Raw genomic sequence first — 16,314 nt, forward strand, 5'->3', positions numbered from 1 at the left:
TTCAGACGCTGTGTTCACCTCCATCTGAAACCGTACGACTCCTTTGTAGGATGCAGGTGATGAGTCATGTTCTCACATGGTACAGCCCAATACTCGGATGAGATTTAACTGCTCACACTGTACATGTGGTAGCAATACATCAGACCCTCTACATGGAAACTACAAAGAATAAAAAGAGGAAAAACTTGGAAGAGAGGAGACTGTTATTGGTGTCTTTTTGTCCTTGAGGCCTGCCGTAGTTAAAGGAAGACATGCAGAGTTTTAGGTGTGGGAGGTAGAAGAAGGAATGGCATGTAGGAGGTAAATTGAGGTTTATAAAGAAGTTTGGGGATTCATCTTTATTTGATATGAACACAGAAAACGTTACAGAGACACTCGCCTGAGAATAAGAGATTTTTCTACAAAAACAAACGCGCTTCCTTGACCACCCTTTCCTTTCTGCGTGGAGAAAAGTGCAAAAAGAAAAAGACATGATTTGAATAGACGCGCTAAATGGCTGGGCAGACATGTTGGTGCATGTGCTGTGTGAGCGGTTCTGGTACATTTGGATCATGGCGCTGCTTCAACAGTCCAATACCCTCATGTTTGATGTTTGAGATTTTTTTCAGGAGCTGGTGTTATTAATCACTTATCATTACTACCTGTATGCTACACAACGCAAAACTCGCCCAGACTGTTTCAGAGAGGAAAATCGCTTAAAAATGATGCAAAAATCACGCAGTCTACATTCGGCTTCAAAGACTAAGCAGCTTTTAATAATAATTATGTAGCGTGGTTAACTACATACTAGGATTTAACACTGTTTGCTATCAGTTTGGTTAGATCCTGAGAACAGATCCAAACAAGTTAACAAATGAAGTTTCTATCACATATAAATATCTAGGATAATATATATTCGATTGAAGTTCATATGCCAACGAGCTTGGTCTATTTTTAATCCAAAGATTAATTTTTAATTTTAAGATAATTAAATTTACTAGCAAAAGTTTATTTATTTAATCAGAAGTTTAAAGGAATCTTTGCTTTTCAATAACCAAAAATATACACCATTCTGTGTTTCATTTCAAAGAAGAGTCAGAGTTTTTTAAAAAGTTAAGAATTTATTACTAACACTTTTAAAAAGGACAATTTAGAAATGAAAATTTTTAACAGACAATTTGATATTAAAACTTGTTTTTAAAAGCAAACCTGTGACTGAATGGAAACTAAAATGAAATGCGAGTTTTTGGATGCGTGAATGAATATCAGAAGGTTTCTTTCAGCGAGAGAAGTTTTCAGGGTGGAAAGTTGTTTTGTGGCTAACTGAGTCATTTCTTAGAAAGAACAGCATCAGACACCATCTGTGTGCTACCTCACTCAGCAAGACGACCCTCTATGTGGATCCGGAGGTCAAGGAGGATGTTGTCAGCCTCAGGGGTACTCGGTCCGGTAGAGAAGACCTGAGTAGAACCGATCCTCTGGTCCAGAGATGTCGCAGGGTACACGGTGACGAGCATCTGGCTTAACTCTGAAGGAGTTTTGCATCAGCTGGTTACAGTTGCATTTATTCGAAGCAAGACTATCGGCGTGACAGAATGCGTAGTAGAGACTTGGGCGGCCGTCCCTCGTCTCCTGGTATGGTTCAAGAACTGAACTTACAGCTGCGGGATTTGGTTTTAACAAAACCCTCAGAACACGCCCTCTCAGCGTCAGAAAGCTTGGTCATGAAGTAAAGACATGTGAGGTGTTTTACCCTTTACCCTGGATTCCCTCTCCGTGAGGTGGTTAAACGTGCAAGATGACCTTCTGGTTTACTGAACACACATTACGGATTATCATAAATAATTATATTATTACCCAAAGCATAATAAGTCATTTCAGTAATTAAAATACATTTATACTGAACCAAGAGATTATTTATGATGGTTGTATTAACGGTAATAAAGTCAAGAGTTTATTAAAATTATTATCTAAAATTATTATTGTAAACTCTTGAAGTGTCCATCTTGGGACGGAACAGCAGCAGATAAAGATGGTGTTTCAGCAGACATCACGGCTCCTGGCGGGTTAATCTGTGGGGCAAAGTTACAGTTCGACCCAGCTTGACCCAGCTGAGAAAATGTGACCTTTGTCACAAATTAGAGGCCATTCATGACGCTACAATAATAATCATCAAACTTACATAGCACTTTTTAGGACAATCAAAGACGCTTCATGGACTCTCACATTCACACACTGCTAGTGATGGTAAGCTACTTTGTAGCCACAGCTGCCCTGGGGCGGTCTGAAAGAGGCGAGGCTGCCATTTGGTTCCGTCAGCCCTTCTGACCACCACCAACACAGGCAAGTTGGGTGAAGTGTCTTGCCCAAGGACACAACAGCAGAATACCCCTGGTGGGAGGTGGAATCAAACCCATGACCCTCCGATCACAAGGCAACCCGCTCGATCACCTGAGCTACTGCCGCCCCTTTTTGGTTCAATCTGTTACCATAGTGATAGACTGAGACAATCATTTACCTCTTTTTGGAAAGAAAAAGTTTTTTGGTCAAATTCAGTAATAACACATTTGGATTTTTATAAAAATCTCTGTATAGAGTACCAGACAGTGCATGCGACAGGGAGGCAGCAATACTAAGGACACCGTATACTGGGAGGGGTGGCCTTTCAATGGGAATTATTATTTTCAGGTATTGCAAAACAAAATTAGTGGAGCATTAAACAGCTTAAGATACGCAATCAACTGATGATAAAAATATGACAAGAGCTGTGAGATGGGCTAGCTAGCAAAAGGGTTAGTTCATGCTGTTCATACTTTCACTGTGTATGTTCGTATAACTCCATCTTTAAGAGTTTTGTATTGTGAGTCTTAATTTTCCTACCTCCAAGACAGATGCCTTTTATTCCATTTGTTTTGCAGGTTCAAGCTTCGTTTCCTCCGCCCCGTCGTCACGTCGGCGTCAGAGACATCTGGCAGTGAGCATCTGGGTGTTTTCATTAGACCGAGAGTAGCTTGGTCTGAAAAGGTGGGAAGAGATCATAATCATGCTGGGTAATAAAGTGAAAACCATTAACAAAAACACTATAATCCCTTACATGAATACATGTTTTAAGAGAACAACCATAATTCTGCTTCAGTAGGCGTAACTTACATCATCATGTGCACACATATATTTGCATGAACAGGGAGGCTTTAGGAAGCTATTTAGGTCATAAAATATACATGCTTTGTAAGATTCCCTCTTACTAGTGCAATGATACTCTCATTTACAGCTGTTTGGGCCATCAAGTACATCACTAACATGCAACTCTGTTAAAATTCCTCACATACTTTCTAGTATAGCATATGTGTGAGATAAATAACAAGGCTGTTTGCAGAGGAGGATTGTGGCGCGTGTGAGCGAGAGAGACTGCCAGCATGAACTGCAGGAAATTACGAATGTAATGCATGGGGGAGAGTGGCAGAACGCAGGCTAATCAATATACTGTCCTGGTTCACACACACAAGCATCATCAATCACATACAGAAGGCACAGAGAGGTATTGTCATTCTGTGCTCTGTGTGACAGCAAGTGTGATTTATGTTTACAAGAGTCTTGTGGTGGGTAGACAGCTGTGTGGTGTAATACTACCCAATAAATAAATAAAACCCAAATAAATATTACCTCTCAGTGTTTTGTCTCTGTGATATTGATTCAGCTCTTTCTAATACCAGTCTGTGTTTTTGTTGGGAGGATTGCATCAGTTGTTTTGAAGTGTATGGTATTTTTCTCCACCAGTTACTTAGACTTATACACTCCACTATATACTCTACAGTCACAGTACAGCATCTGTCTGCAGCACATACCCAACACTCCGGTCTCCTTCAGCCCTCCAAACTTCTGCATGACTTTGATGGCCTTGGTCAGGGCCTCCTTGGTCTGCAGCTGGCCGCTCACTGGGTCGGGAGGAGGGAGGTAGCCAAACTTGCTCAGCCAGTCCTGGTAGAGAAACAGTAGAGTTTGTTTTATTTGTTTCAGGGACTCTGGTATTCCAAACATCTGCTTGTGTTCACGGTTCCCAAAAGATGAAACTCAGAGATTTGACAGTTGGAAATCCATTTATTTTTATCAGCTGTTGTTAATACAGCAATCACAAAATACTTAGTTTTATTTTAATCATATAGAAATATAACAGCCACGAAGGAAGAAAAGTGGACCTTTGCACATTTAGATCCTCCACCAGAGGGCAGTAGACATGTACAGGACTGGTTATGGCAGGTTTGGGATGAAGGTACTAATCATAATACTCCATTTAGATGAAGACCAGGAGTGGTTTGATGTGAATTTGCAACAATAGTTGGCAATTATTGTTGCACCAAAAGTATGATAGTCAACACCAATTTCCAATTCTCATATAGCTCTGAACCCGCTAATCCAAATTTTGGATTATTCCAAATATAGCAGCATGAATTAGTACTTAGATATGAAGTTTGTGAACAGAGAAAAATATCCATTTGTTACATCTACTTGGCATACAAGCCAAACGTGAAAAATACAACAACAAAAACGAAGGACAGTCAGATTTTAGAGTTTCAGATCAGCCGTTCACAGATCCAGCCAGCCATGGTAAAATATACTGACCTATTTCAACCGTGAGTCATTTTTAGGAATCCCTTCTGTTTGCAACAGAAGATGAAACCAAATTCATTTAAATTTTAAATAACTTTTATCCCAAGGCTTTTTGCCCCCAAAGATAAAAGATCTGGCATTAAATGTCAATCCATGCTACCGCAGCATGACCCTTTAACCTTTGTGCTTTAGGCAAAACAATGAGTTTCTCACACTTATCTTAAATTTTTTATCTGAAACAAAAGCAAATCTAAGTTTCAATTCCAGTGAATATAATCAGACCCTATAACCCTTTATAATAGAAAGGACCATTTCCAATTGATTATACATGATTGTATTATTGATTTGCAGTGTTGGAAGTATAAGTATAGTTTAAGCATAAAGGCATTACCAATGGTGTTATTTTGTTTAGGTAACAGAGTAATTTAATTAATAACTTTTCCCATCATTATAACGGCATTACTGCTACTGGGCATGTAAAGTGGTACATTACTACAATGTAGTATGACAGTTACACCAGTGATGTGTCTGTCACACACAAAACGGCTCTTAGAGCCAATCAAAGCCGTAAATCACCCATCCTACGCCTGGGCCGATGTTTCAAATGGTAAAAACGAACACAGTGCCAAACACATCAGGGTGTTTGCAGATCAGAGGTATGTATGTGTAGCGCTGCACCACACCGGTCACACGTACCTTCAATCGCTATGAAATCAGGGATTTGGTGGCGTGCGCAAAATGCCTGAGACAATTATTACATTAACATGATGGGATCTGTAAATGTTGGTGGGTGGACCTCTCAGTAATTCCTTTTTCATATAGCAATAATTTCATTTATCCTCGTATGACTTGTATTCTTATTAGTCAAAATTGCAAATGAAGACATCAACAGCTATGTTGTTACTAGTAGAAATTATAATTAGGGATTTCCTTAATAACAACTGCACTAGTAGGAATTAGGTTTGAGATATCTAGGAATCCCATAAAACCTAAGGTGAGTCGTCATTTGGAATCCAACCACTCACTGCCATTGACGACTATTGTGTGTTTATTTTATCGGGGCGGGCATGGGAACGAGCTTGCGTACCTCGACAGTAAGCATCATGACTCTAAAGCTGATCTCCACCCATGTGTGTCACACATCACATGATCATGAGTTAACAGATCATTTTGGGACGCCACTATGCCTAAAGCGAGGTGCTAACCGTAAAAGCTTCAAAAAACAGTAAAAATGGTCAAAAACGTTGGCCACGGATTTTCTGATCAGAAAACAGCTGCAGTGAATGACTTAAAAATCAATTTAAAAAATGAAAGGTTATTAAGGTAAAACAAGGTAAACAGCATTAAAAAAATCCTTTGATAATTTGTTAAATAAAAAGGTCCTCTAATAACCCTCCAAAACATTTTGATACATTTTACATTTCATTTCATTTTACGAAGTGCCCTTTTAGGGTTAACTATGATTCCATCTGTCAGACACCAGAGATAAATGTTGATAAAGTTGTTTTAAGAGCTTGAAAGTGTTTTTCAAGGTAATTTGTTTCCACAAGTAGAAATAACCAATTTATTTTTCTTGTGATGGTGTTTATTTGATTTTTCTTCTTGCAAAGTCAGAAAAAAATGGTTTATTTATTGATTCCAGCTCTGTGTGACATTAGTTGACAACTGTGCTGTTATAAAGTCCAATTAGTCATCATCACACTGGTGAACATACATCTCTGCATTTGACCCATCCCCGTGGTGAATGGTGAGCTGCAGATGTGGTTGCGCTTGGGAACTATTTGGTGGTTTAAGCCCCAAATTAAACCCCTTAAAGCTGAGTGTCAAGCAGGGAGGCACTGGGAGACACCGATTTCTCAGTCCCAGGGCGGACACTCTACCACTAGGCCCCTGAGGAGGTGTATTAAAGGGTAGCAAATGTTTTTAAACAATTGCAAGATCTTTATATCAAGTTTTATTCCAAAAATCGAAACTGTGAATCTCCTCGAAGTGGCAACTACACATTCATAAGGAATAAACCCAGAGTCATGTTCTAATGGTGTAAGACCAGGGCCGCATGAGAACAATGGATGTTTAAAGTGGAGAGGACTAATTTTATTATCATAGATAGGACTTTTGTCATGCTGTTTGTGTCTGCGACTAACTGTAAATGTTGAACAAATGAATGTAGCATCCACATTTTAATAAACCAATTTAGACTGTTTTCAAAGAATGTTCTCTTTCTTAACATTCGTTTCGATGTCTCACTATGGGATACGCCCCTCCGCGGATTCCTAACGTGAACGCGCTCTCGTTCTGCCTGGTGTGCTTCCGCCTACACAGTTCGGTGCGGTTTGTGTTGTGCCTCAGGGGTGCGGGTTAGGGTCAGCAGAGCTGCCCCAGGCAGGCATTCGAACCATTCAGAATGCCAGGGCCCCCTCCACTAGGTCCCTATATGACTGTACATGGAGGGTGTTTGAAACGTGGTGTCAGGGCAGGGATGTCTCACCCTCCCAGTGTCCTGTGAATGTCATTCTGTCTTTCCTGCAAGACTTGCTGGATGGAAAGAAGGCTTTCTCCACCATTAAAGTGTATCTAGCAGCCATTTCCGCCCGACACTTGGGTTTTGGGAAGAAATTGGCAGGTCAACACCCCCTGGTGTGTAGCTTCATGAGGGGTGCGTGCAGGTTTCTCCCTGTGTCTCGACCCCTGGTGACCTCATGGGATCTGTTCTTGGTGCTGTTGTCCCTCTCCGGGCCTCAATTTGAGCCTATGGACGGCCCGGACCTTAAGATCCTGTCTCTTAAGGTGGTGCTACTCCTGGCTTTGGTATCTGCAAAGCGAGTTAGTGACTTTTAGGCTCTCTCTGCACCCATCCTGCACCCGGTTCGCACCAGGTGACATGAAGGTGTCCCTGAAGCCCAACCCTGCCTTTGTGCCAAAGGTAGTGGACTCCTTTTCTCTTATGCTCCTCACAGCTTTCTACCCACCGCCCTTCTCCTCTCCTGAGGAGGAGCGGTTGCACAAGCTGTATCCGATTCGCGCGCTCAAGGAGTATGTTAATCGGACAGGGAAAATTCGCAGGGGGGACCAGCCTTTTGTGTCATGGGGTGGGCCTTGTAAGTGGAAACCCATCACCAAGCAGTGGCTTTCCCACTAGATTGTGGAGGCTATTTCTCTGGCTTACTCCTGTCAGGGCATTCAGGCACCTGTAGGGCTCAGGGCCCATTCTACTAGGGGCCTGTCAGCTTTTTGGGCCCTTTTTCGGGGGCTGTCCGTCCTGGAGATTTGTGCTGCAGCAAGTTGGGCTTCTCCACTTGCATTTGCATGCTTCTATAAGCGTGACGATTTGGTCCCTGCAATGACCCACACGATTCTGGGTGTGGGGTCCTCAGCGGGCCAAGACGTACCCCTGTAGGTTGGTGATCGCTGGATAAGCTGTCTGGCAATACAGGAATCTCCATATCCCATAGTGAAACATTGAAACAAATGTTAAGAAAGAGAACTTTGGGTTACTGTCGTAACCCCGGTTCTCTGAGTAACATCAGTGAGATGTCTCACCAGACAACCCTTCTTGCTGGGCGAAGTGAGAAGAAGTGTTTATCTTGAATGGTGCGTGCGTGGGGATGCTTGCTACTTATAGTAGCAGGGGGACGCGTACGTCACGGTCACTGGCCAATCAGGATGGGGGTATTGAGATAAGTGCTTCTGAGGAATCCGCGGAGGGGCGTATCCCATAGTGAGACATCTCACTCATGTTACTCAGAGAACCGCGGTTATGACAGTAACCTAAAGTTTCTTTTCTTCCCACCTCAGATGCACATTTCATACATAGCATCATTTTCTTGTTTTTTTCTTACCGACAATTATCTGTCTTCAGATATAAAGTCCAGGATATCAAGAAAAATGTTTTGTCCAGAAAATGTGGGAAAGAAATCTCTTCATCATCAAATACCTAACTTTAATTTTGACCCCTCATCACAAACTTTACCTTCAATCTACACACAAAAAAATACAATAAAAATCCAACAGTGTGGCAGAAAAATGATTTTAAGATGTATTTTTCAACAGAGAAAACAAAAAAGAGAATTGGTTTTTTCTGCAACTGAAATAAATAAATGATAAAAATATGCCTGTTTGCTTTGAAATCCCTTGTAGTATTGGGGCTGCAGCAGAAAATGGAAATATGTTGAAATAACACAAGATTGAGGTAAAATTGTATTGAATTGGAAGCAAAACTCCCACCTAAAAATACAACAGAATTATTTATACATATGATTTTAGTACAAATGGTCCAAAGTTTATTTACAGTTTACTTTTACAGTACTTTAGAATATTAGCTTCTATATAAACACAATATTTAATTCAGTTAAATTCAATTCAAAAATACTTATTAATCCCAGAGGGAAATTAGAGTTTCAACACACAATTCTGAGATCAGACATACATACATAGACACATGACAAAAATTGGTGACTGTGGTCATTCGCAACCCGAGTCACTCTACCGTAATAGATCAAGTGGGTTTATGTCAGGGGGAGGGAAAAAAATGCACTTCAGAGTTACCCTCACAGAGAGGGCAGCTTTGCTATGCAAAAAAAAAACACCTCAGACAGATATGCACACAGACTTCAGACATTACACAACATAAGTGTCCACTAGGTGGGGAGGTAGGGTTGGGACTCTCGTCACTTCAGTGCGTGCAGCAGCATGCATACTGTAGCTTCCTGGGCGCTCTATAGGTGGGGGTCTATGCTCCCCCTCCACTGAGCGCCCTGACTTAGTGTGGAAGACCTGATGCTGCCGGGACAGACGGCTCCTCTGATGGCGTTTCCTTGCGTTACCATACTTGGCTCATCTGGACTCAGCCTAATATAATTTTTACTCGTGTGTGTGTGTGTGAGTCTGTGTGTGTGTGCGTGTGATTGCATATGTTTGTTAATGTTTTTAACCTGTTATGGGAATCTGGGGTCATTTTGTAAAGCACTTTGAATAACACTTTGTTTGAAAAGTGCTTTAGAAATAAAATTTGATTGATTGATTGACTGATTGATTGATTGATGGGGCAGCACTCATCACCTCTGTTTGGACAGGGGAGGGAGATAATGGGTTAGAGGGCACAGTGACTCCTAGATACGGTTCCACGGCCTTCACCGGTCACAGTCCCACCCAGGCTGTGATAGGGAGAAGAGTTACCATAGCGATGGCAACAATCCACATTTCTTCTGAGGGGGGAGTTATCACTTCAGCCTCACAGGCTCCAAGGGCACAAGATTCAGAAAAAAATTGTTTAGGGGACAGACAGAGACAATTTCCTCTCTGCCTTAGTGTTCCGTTGGTCTACAACCCCTCTAGATCCAATAATGGCGCAATTATTCAATCCCAATCTGTGCTGATCCGCCCACTCGCTCCTTAATGGTATCCACCTTCTGTGTCAGAGCCTGAATCTCAACCAAAGTTCCAAGCTTTCGACTCATCTCGACAATTATATGAGTTTGTGCGTTCACAGCACAAAGCATTCCATCCCTGAGCTCCGGGATTGAGCCAATCTTCCTCGAAAGCTCGTTAATTTTCCAGTAAGCCAGATAACCGCTCAGGCCAAACAGCAGGATTCCTGACACCAAAACGACAAATATCCAAACATCTTCAGAATCCTCTACAGACAGTTGAGAGAGACAGATCAGGTTCCACTGTTTCCAGGAGTCCATGATATACCCAGCTGGCTCTGTTCCAGAGGGGCATTCGGGACCTCATCAATTTTACAACATTTTATAACATGATTACCATCAGGGAGATGATCCTTCAGCATTTACTAATAACACTAAAGCAGCTGTCAGTGAAATGATGGTGCTTTTAGTGTCTGTGTTCATGTCAGATGGTTCAAATGTATTTTATAGGAGTAGAAACAAAAGCCAGGGGCAGGAATATTAATGATTGGAAGGTTGCAAAAGCTAAACTAATAGAGACAAAAAAGAGGAACAAATACAAAGAAAATGTGGTAAAACAACAGGTTTTAGAGAATTCAGACCAAGCTCTTAGTATAATTGACATTTCGTTTTATCGTAGGTCTCGTTTGGGTTGAAGGGTTTCAAATTCCAAGGCAGGTATTGCTGATGGGGTTCTGGCTAAGCACTTTAAAGTCCAGAAGCAATCTACCTCTGAGGGATTGGTTGATATGTCAGCATAAAGAATGTTCTAGCTGGGTGGACATTAAATACAAAAATATACATTTTTTTATTGTTCATGATAGTTTCCAAATTCTCACAGGGAGGCTGGATCACGGGAGGTCAGGTGAGCGAAAACAGCCCCCATACAATCCAGCTCAACGCTTTATAAGCTCTACTTCAACACCAAGCAACATCCTGTTTTTTTAAAGAGAAACCAAACATGGATGCTGCTGTGCATCATCCTGTGTGTAAAATGAGCACCACTCAGTGCTAAACACATGGTGAGAGCATCAATTAAAAATAATTATCTTGGTTTAAAAATAAATCACAATGAAAGAAAAATATGTGAAGTACTTTTCAACTGAATCCAAGTGCCAGGAGGGGATTAAAAAGGAAAAAAATATACGGATAGCATAAAAACCTTTAGACTTTTTAGTTCCTAAATATGATAACAGTTCAGTTATTAGCAGCAGCCACAGTAAAACCAGTGGCTCGTGTGCACAAGGCACAGCAGTTAACAGGAAGCATATACTGATGTTAATGTCGAAATTCAAAGATCAATGAGGCACACAGAGACTACTGATGCAGGGATCGCCACGGAACATACGATTTCTAGTAAATTAAATAACACAGGACGCTATATTTGATTAGATTTCTTAACTGACAGGAGAAAATGTAGCTAAGGAGAGCTAGAAAACCCCTATTGATGAATGTATTCTCCCTGAGATGAGCTAAAGCCTGGGCAGACGTAAATGACTGAAACATTTAGTTTGTTATTAAAGGTGGATATGGAACATAAACACCAAAGCGACATCTAGTGTGAGGAGGTTTTAATTGCAACAATAGAACAAGGTTTCCAGCCGTCGGGATACCAGGGTCGCTGCCGACACGTGACATGTTTTATTTGGGTCCATCGGCGGGACCAGGCATTAGCTAGGGGTTGCTACAGCAACCCCAAGACTGGGCCAAGCAACGGCTTAGCAACCCCAACTCTTGAACGCCCCCCCACCACCAACCCATACCCCGCGTGCACTCTGTGCTGACATGCGCTGGCCCAGAGAGTAGCTCTGTCTCGCATTTAAGACAGTCTCCCATTTCGTGTTTAAATCTTCCATAAACGGCGTGGAGAAAGCCGGGGCTAGCATCAAACCAGGAGGCGGGACTTTAATGCAGGTCCGGAGTGTGTGGAGCACTCCCGGACCACCAAAACGGGTGAGTTGAACAAACGCGGTGGAGAACATGCTGTTAAAAAAAGACTTGTGTCTGCCCTGACAAAGTCTGTGATGTTTCTCTGAGTCATTTCTCTGTGTCATAATGAGAGGTCTGATATGAAATGGTGCAGAAAATGGGAGAGTCATAAAACATGTTGGTCAAAAGCACAGTTTCCCAGTAATTAGACAGGTCCGTGCTAAAATCCAGATTATAACACAGATGAGGTGCTGGGTTGTGTTGGTTCAAGCTAAACCACGTTAAAGCAGAACACAGAGATGCTGAGAGGATTGAATTATTAGCCTGGCCTGTCAGACTCATCCTCTGTTTAATTCTGAAGAAGAAGAAGAAAAAGAAAAAGAAGAAGAAAAGGAAAAAAAAGAAAAGAAGAAGAAAAAATAAGAAGAAAAAAGAAGAAGAAGATCTTTTCTATAGAGCCTCTCAAGATAAAAATCACGAGGCGCTTCACAAAAACAAAAAATGTAAAAATATAAAAAAGAATTTAAAAATGATTAAAAATATATATTTTAAATGAGCAGAAGATAGACAATTGTGATTAAAAATGTAAAGAAAGAGAGAGAGTGAATAGGAAAGAGGGAAATCAGTGAATCTTGAGGAAGGTGGAATAGGTGGGAGAGCAGAATAAAGAGAGTGGTGAAGAAGGTCACACAAAAGCCAGCTTGAACAAGTGAGTTTTCAGCTGCTTTTTAAAGGAGTCCACTGATCTCAGGCTCAGGGGGAGAGAGTTCCAGAGTCTGGGGGCCACAGCAGCAAATGATCTGTCACCTTTGGTCTTTAGCCTGGTGCGCTGCACAACCAGTAGGCTTTGATCACTGGACCTCAGGGACCTGCTGGGGGTGTAGGGACTAAGAAGATCACCAATGTAAGATGGTGCTTGTCCATGTAAGGCCCTACAGACCAGAACCAGGATCTTGAAATGAACCCTGAAGTTGACGAGCAACCAATGAAGCTGGAGGAGAATCGGGGTGATGTGGGTGTGTTTGGAGGACTTGGTCAGAAGCTGAGCACAGGCATTCAGAACCACCTGTAGACGGTTCAGGAAGGTTCTGCTCAGACACGTGAAAAGAGAGTTACAGTAGTCTAAGCATGAGGAGATGAAGGCGTGGATAACTGTCTCAAGTTCAGAGCGGGACAGAATGGGACTCAGCTTAGCAATGTTCCTGAGATGGAAGAAGGAAGAATGAACAAGAGAACTGACATGAGAATCCAGGGTGAGAGCTGGGTCAAAGGTCACGCCAAGATTCCTGACGGAAGGTTTGGTGTGAGAAGCAAGCTGACCAAGAGAGTCTGACTTTGGGAACCAGCTTGTCTGGGGCACAGATGAGGATCTCAGTCTTATCTTCATTCAGCTGTAGAAATCTCCCAGAGAGTACAGAGAAAGAGTCTGGTAACTCACGGGCGAGGCACATGAGGGGCGGGACTAGGCAGCTCAAAAATAACCAATCAGAAAAAAGATGGAAATTCCGACTGTACCGTGCGACTCTGTAGTAAAAAACGGCGTCTGTCAACGACACAAACATCTTTTAGTTTTTTTTTTTAGAAGAAATGCTTTTAGCGCTTCTACTTGTTTTAAAGATGTGTCCAAGTCATTTAGAACCATCGACATATAAAATATTTAGAACAAAGGAAAGAGCCGCAGTGAACTCCGCTTCAGTTACCATGTTTATGACAAACTCGGTGTTACGCTGATTGGCTCGGTTACAATTCTCACGGAATGGGGTTATTTGAATAGGAGAGTTCCCAGACCCTTTCTCTGTGCAGAACAGAAGAGGAGTCTGGCAGACCAGGCTATTGAATTAAAGCCTCGACTCAGAATTATGAGGAAAAAAGTCAGAATTCTACGAATAGAGATTTAGATCGGTTATGTTTTTTCCTCTAGAAATATTCAGAGATTTGTTGTCATTTTAGAATGAATACCATTTTATTTATAAAGTAAGAAGAACATTTGCAAGAGTATGGTGATTTTTTTCAATAGGATGTTGACATTAGTGGAAAATTAATAAAAAATAAACATAAGTTGATCTAAAAATATTACTGTATGTTTATTATCATTCTGTTGTGGAAATTCAGTAGAAATTTGATACGAAAACTGATCAACGGTAAAACCTGCAAATTTTTTTTATTTAACTTACATTTTAAAAAAGGATTTCAGTTTTTGCTGTTTAAGTTAAGTTTAAAAAGACATGAAGTATATAATGGTAATAATAATAATTACATACAGTACAGGCCAAAAGTTTGGACACACCTTCTCATTCAATGTGTTGTCTTTATTTTCATGACCATTTACAGTGGGAGATTCTCACTGAAGGCATCAAAACTGTGAATGAACACGTGTGGAGTTATGTACGCAAGCAAAAAAGGTGAAATAACAGAAAACATGTTTTATATTCTATTTTCTTCAAAAAAGCCACCCTTTGCTCTGATTACTGCTTTACACATCCTTGGCATTCTCCTGATGAGCATCAAGAGGTCGTCACCTGAAATGGTTTTCCAACAGTTTTGAAGGAGTTCCCAGAGGTGTTTAGCACTTGTTGGTGCTTTTGTAAACGGTCATGGCCATGAAAATAAAGAAAACACATTGAATGAGAAGGTGTGTTAAACATTTTGGCCTATACTGTATATATGTAACAGCAATATTGAAAGGCAGGATAAAAAATGTTCACCTATTTCTGTACTTCATTTCGTTGCTTTGGAATTTTATGTAGAGCCATATTTGGCAAGTTTGGACCCCCCCTTCCCGCTTTTCAGTACGCGCCGACAGGGAGCAGCAACCCCAAACGCTGACCGAGCAACTGTGCAGCAACTGCTGGTAAAATATTCTGGAGCCGCCCATGATCAGAGTTGTCTTCAGAACCTTTCAGTGGGAGACACTGACCTAAATAACAAATAACGATGTGAGATCCCAAACCTGTTTGAGTCAAAGTGACCTTTCTTTGACAACCTGAGAACATGCAGAGGTGGTGAATAAAGAACACAAAAACCTTAAATCTGAGGGTTTGGTTCTAGAACTCACCATTATGTATTTGGCCTTGGGGCTGCTTACTGCTTGGCTCCATTGTGCACTTGTGTACACTGAGCACAGCTGTTGTTCTATACTGACAGTCATCAATCTCCCTGTCAGTACTGCTGTAAAACGGCAACGTTCCCATCATACAGAAACAATAAAAAAAACAAGGGAAGGTGGGTGAACTACTGGAACAAAATGTAGGATGGAAAACAGGAGAAAGTCTCTGGAGTTTAAACATCAGTGTAGCTCAGTGGAACTTTCTGTTGCACAGCCTTGAGAACATCAAACCAGACCACTGACTATGATTTCACACAACATGCTTGAGACCAAGAGTGTGTGAATGTAAGTCATGCATGAGCAGCACCGATGGTGCTGGTGAGGAGCAAAAGAGCAAAAATACAAAGAGGGATGCTTACACCACACACACACAGTACAAACGGTACTCCATGTTCCTGTTGACATAAGTTCATAAGAGCTTCCTAAAAACAGATGTATGATCTTTTAAGAGCCAGGCAGAATGGCAGGTCAGTAGCTGCACCTCCTAGGGTTTTACAGATGTGCTCCAAGTAAGCGCTGCTGCTAGGCTGCTTTTAATAAGTTCCTGCAACCATTTATTTACTTTTATTTTCCAATGTTAACGTGTTTCCTATTTATTAACACAAATTAAAGCTTAACACAACAACTTTTCTCAATAAAACCTTTTTAATTGCCCCTTTTCAAGACAATAAAAGCAAGATATTGGCACTAACTAGATTTAATGTTTATTTCAGAGTTTTGTGGATCTGTTCTCTTGCCATGGGTTAAATACAATCTAAGGAATCATTCAGTGGAAATGAAACAAAACAATGGTGTGTTTCCATTGTAAACTCTGGGACTTAATGAATGAGAATATTTAGGGTTTTCTTTTTAGGAGTTGCACTTATTTAATTAACGGTGAAGCAAAGACATGTCTTTTTGTCCTAAATTATTGTATTTTGTTCAATCATTGTCAAACTGCTTTTATTCATCTAAAGATTTAAATAATAACCTCAAAACAAGGCGTTAATAAGGACATCACCCAAGAGCAGGGCTATTCAATTCCGGACCTTAAGGACTCATCCAGCAATTTGATGGTTCCTCTGCTCCAACACACTTGATTCAATGGTTGAATCACCTGTGCAGCAGCTCATCAGACACTGCAGAAGCCTATTAATCACCTTCTAATTTAAATCAGGTGTGTTGAAGCAGAGTTAAAACCAAAACGTGCTGGATACCGGCCCTCGAGGCCCGGAGATGAATAGCCCTGCCCTAAAGCAATGTGTCTCTGAGTTAATCTGGACCCTGTTCAGTTCAGTCAGCACATCT

The 16,314-nt window shown here is 41.2% G+C and overlaps 1 protein-coding gene across 1 annotated transcript in view; it reads right to left on the reverse strand.

Annotated features, from left to right (window-relative positions):
- Nucleotides 1-16,314, reverse strand: part of LOC107395414 (matrix metalloproteinase-17) — a 197,803-nt gene that overhangs the window by 82,065 nt on the left and 99,424 nt on the right. Inside the window, exons 2-3 of the mRNA XM_054744882.2 lie at nt 3,825-3,957; nt 2,860-2,995 (exon numbers count right to left, since the gene is read on the reverse strand). Coding sequence (XP_054600857.2) covers nt 2,860-2,995; nt 3,825-3,957 — 269 coding nt within the window. The remainder of the gene's footprint in view (nt 1-2,859; nt 2,996-3,824; nt 3,958-16,314) is intronic.

The sequence above is a fragment of the Nothobranchius furzeri genome, chromosome 6 (assembly GCF_043380555.1).
Source record: "Nothobranchius furzeri strain GRZ-AD chromosome 6, NfurGRZ-RIMD1, whole genome shotgun sequence".
Lineage (NCBI taxonomy): Eukaryota > Metazoa > Chordata > Actinopteri > Cyprinodontiformes > Nothobranchiidae > Nothobranchius > Nothobranchius furzeri.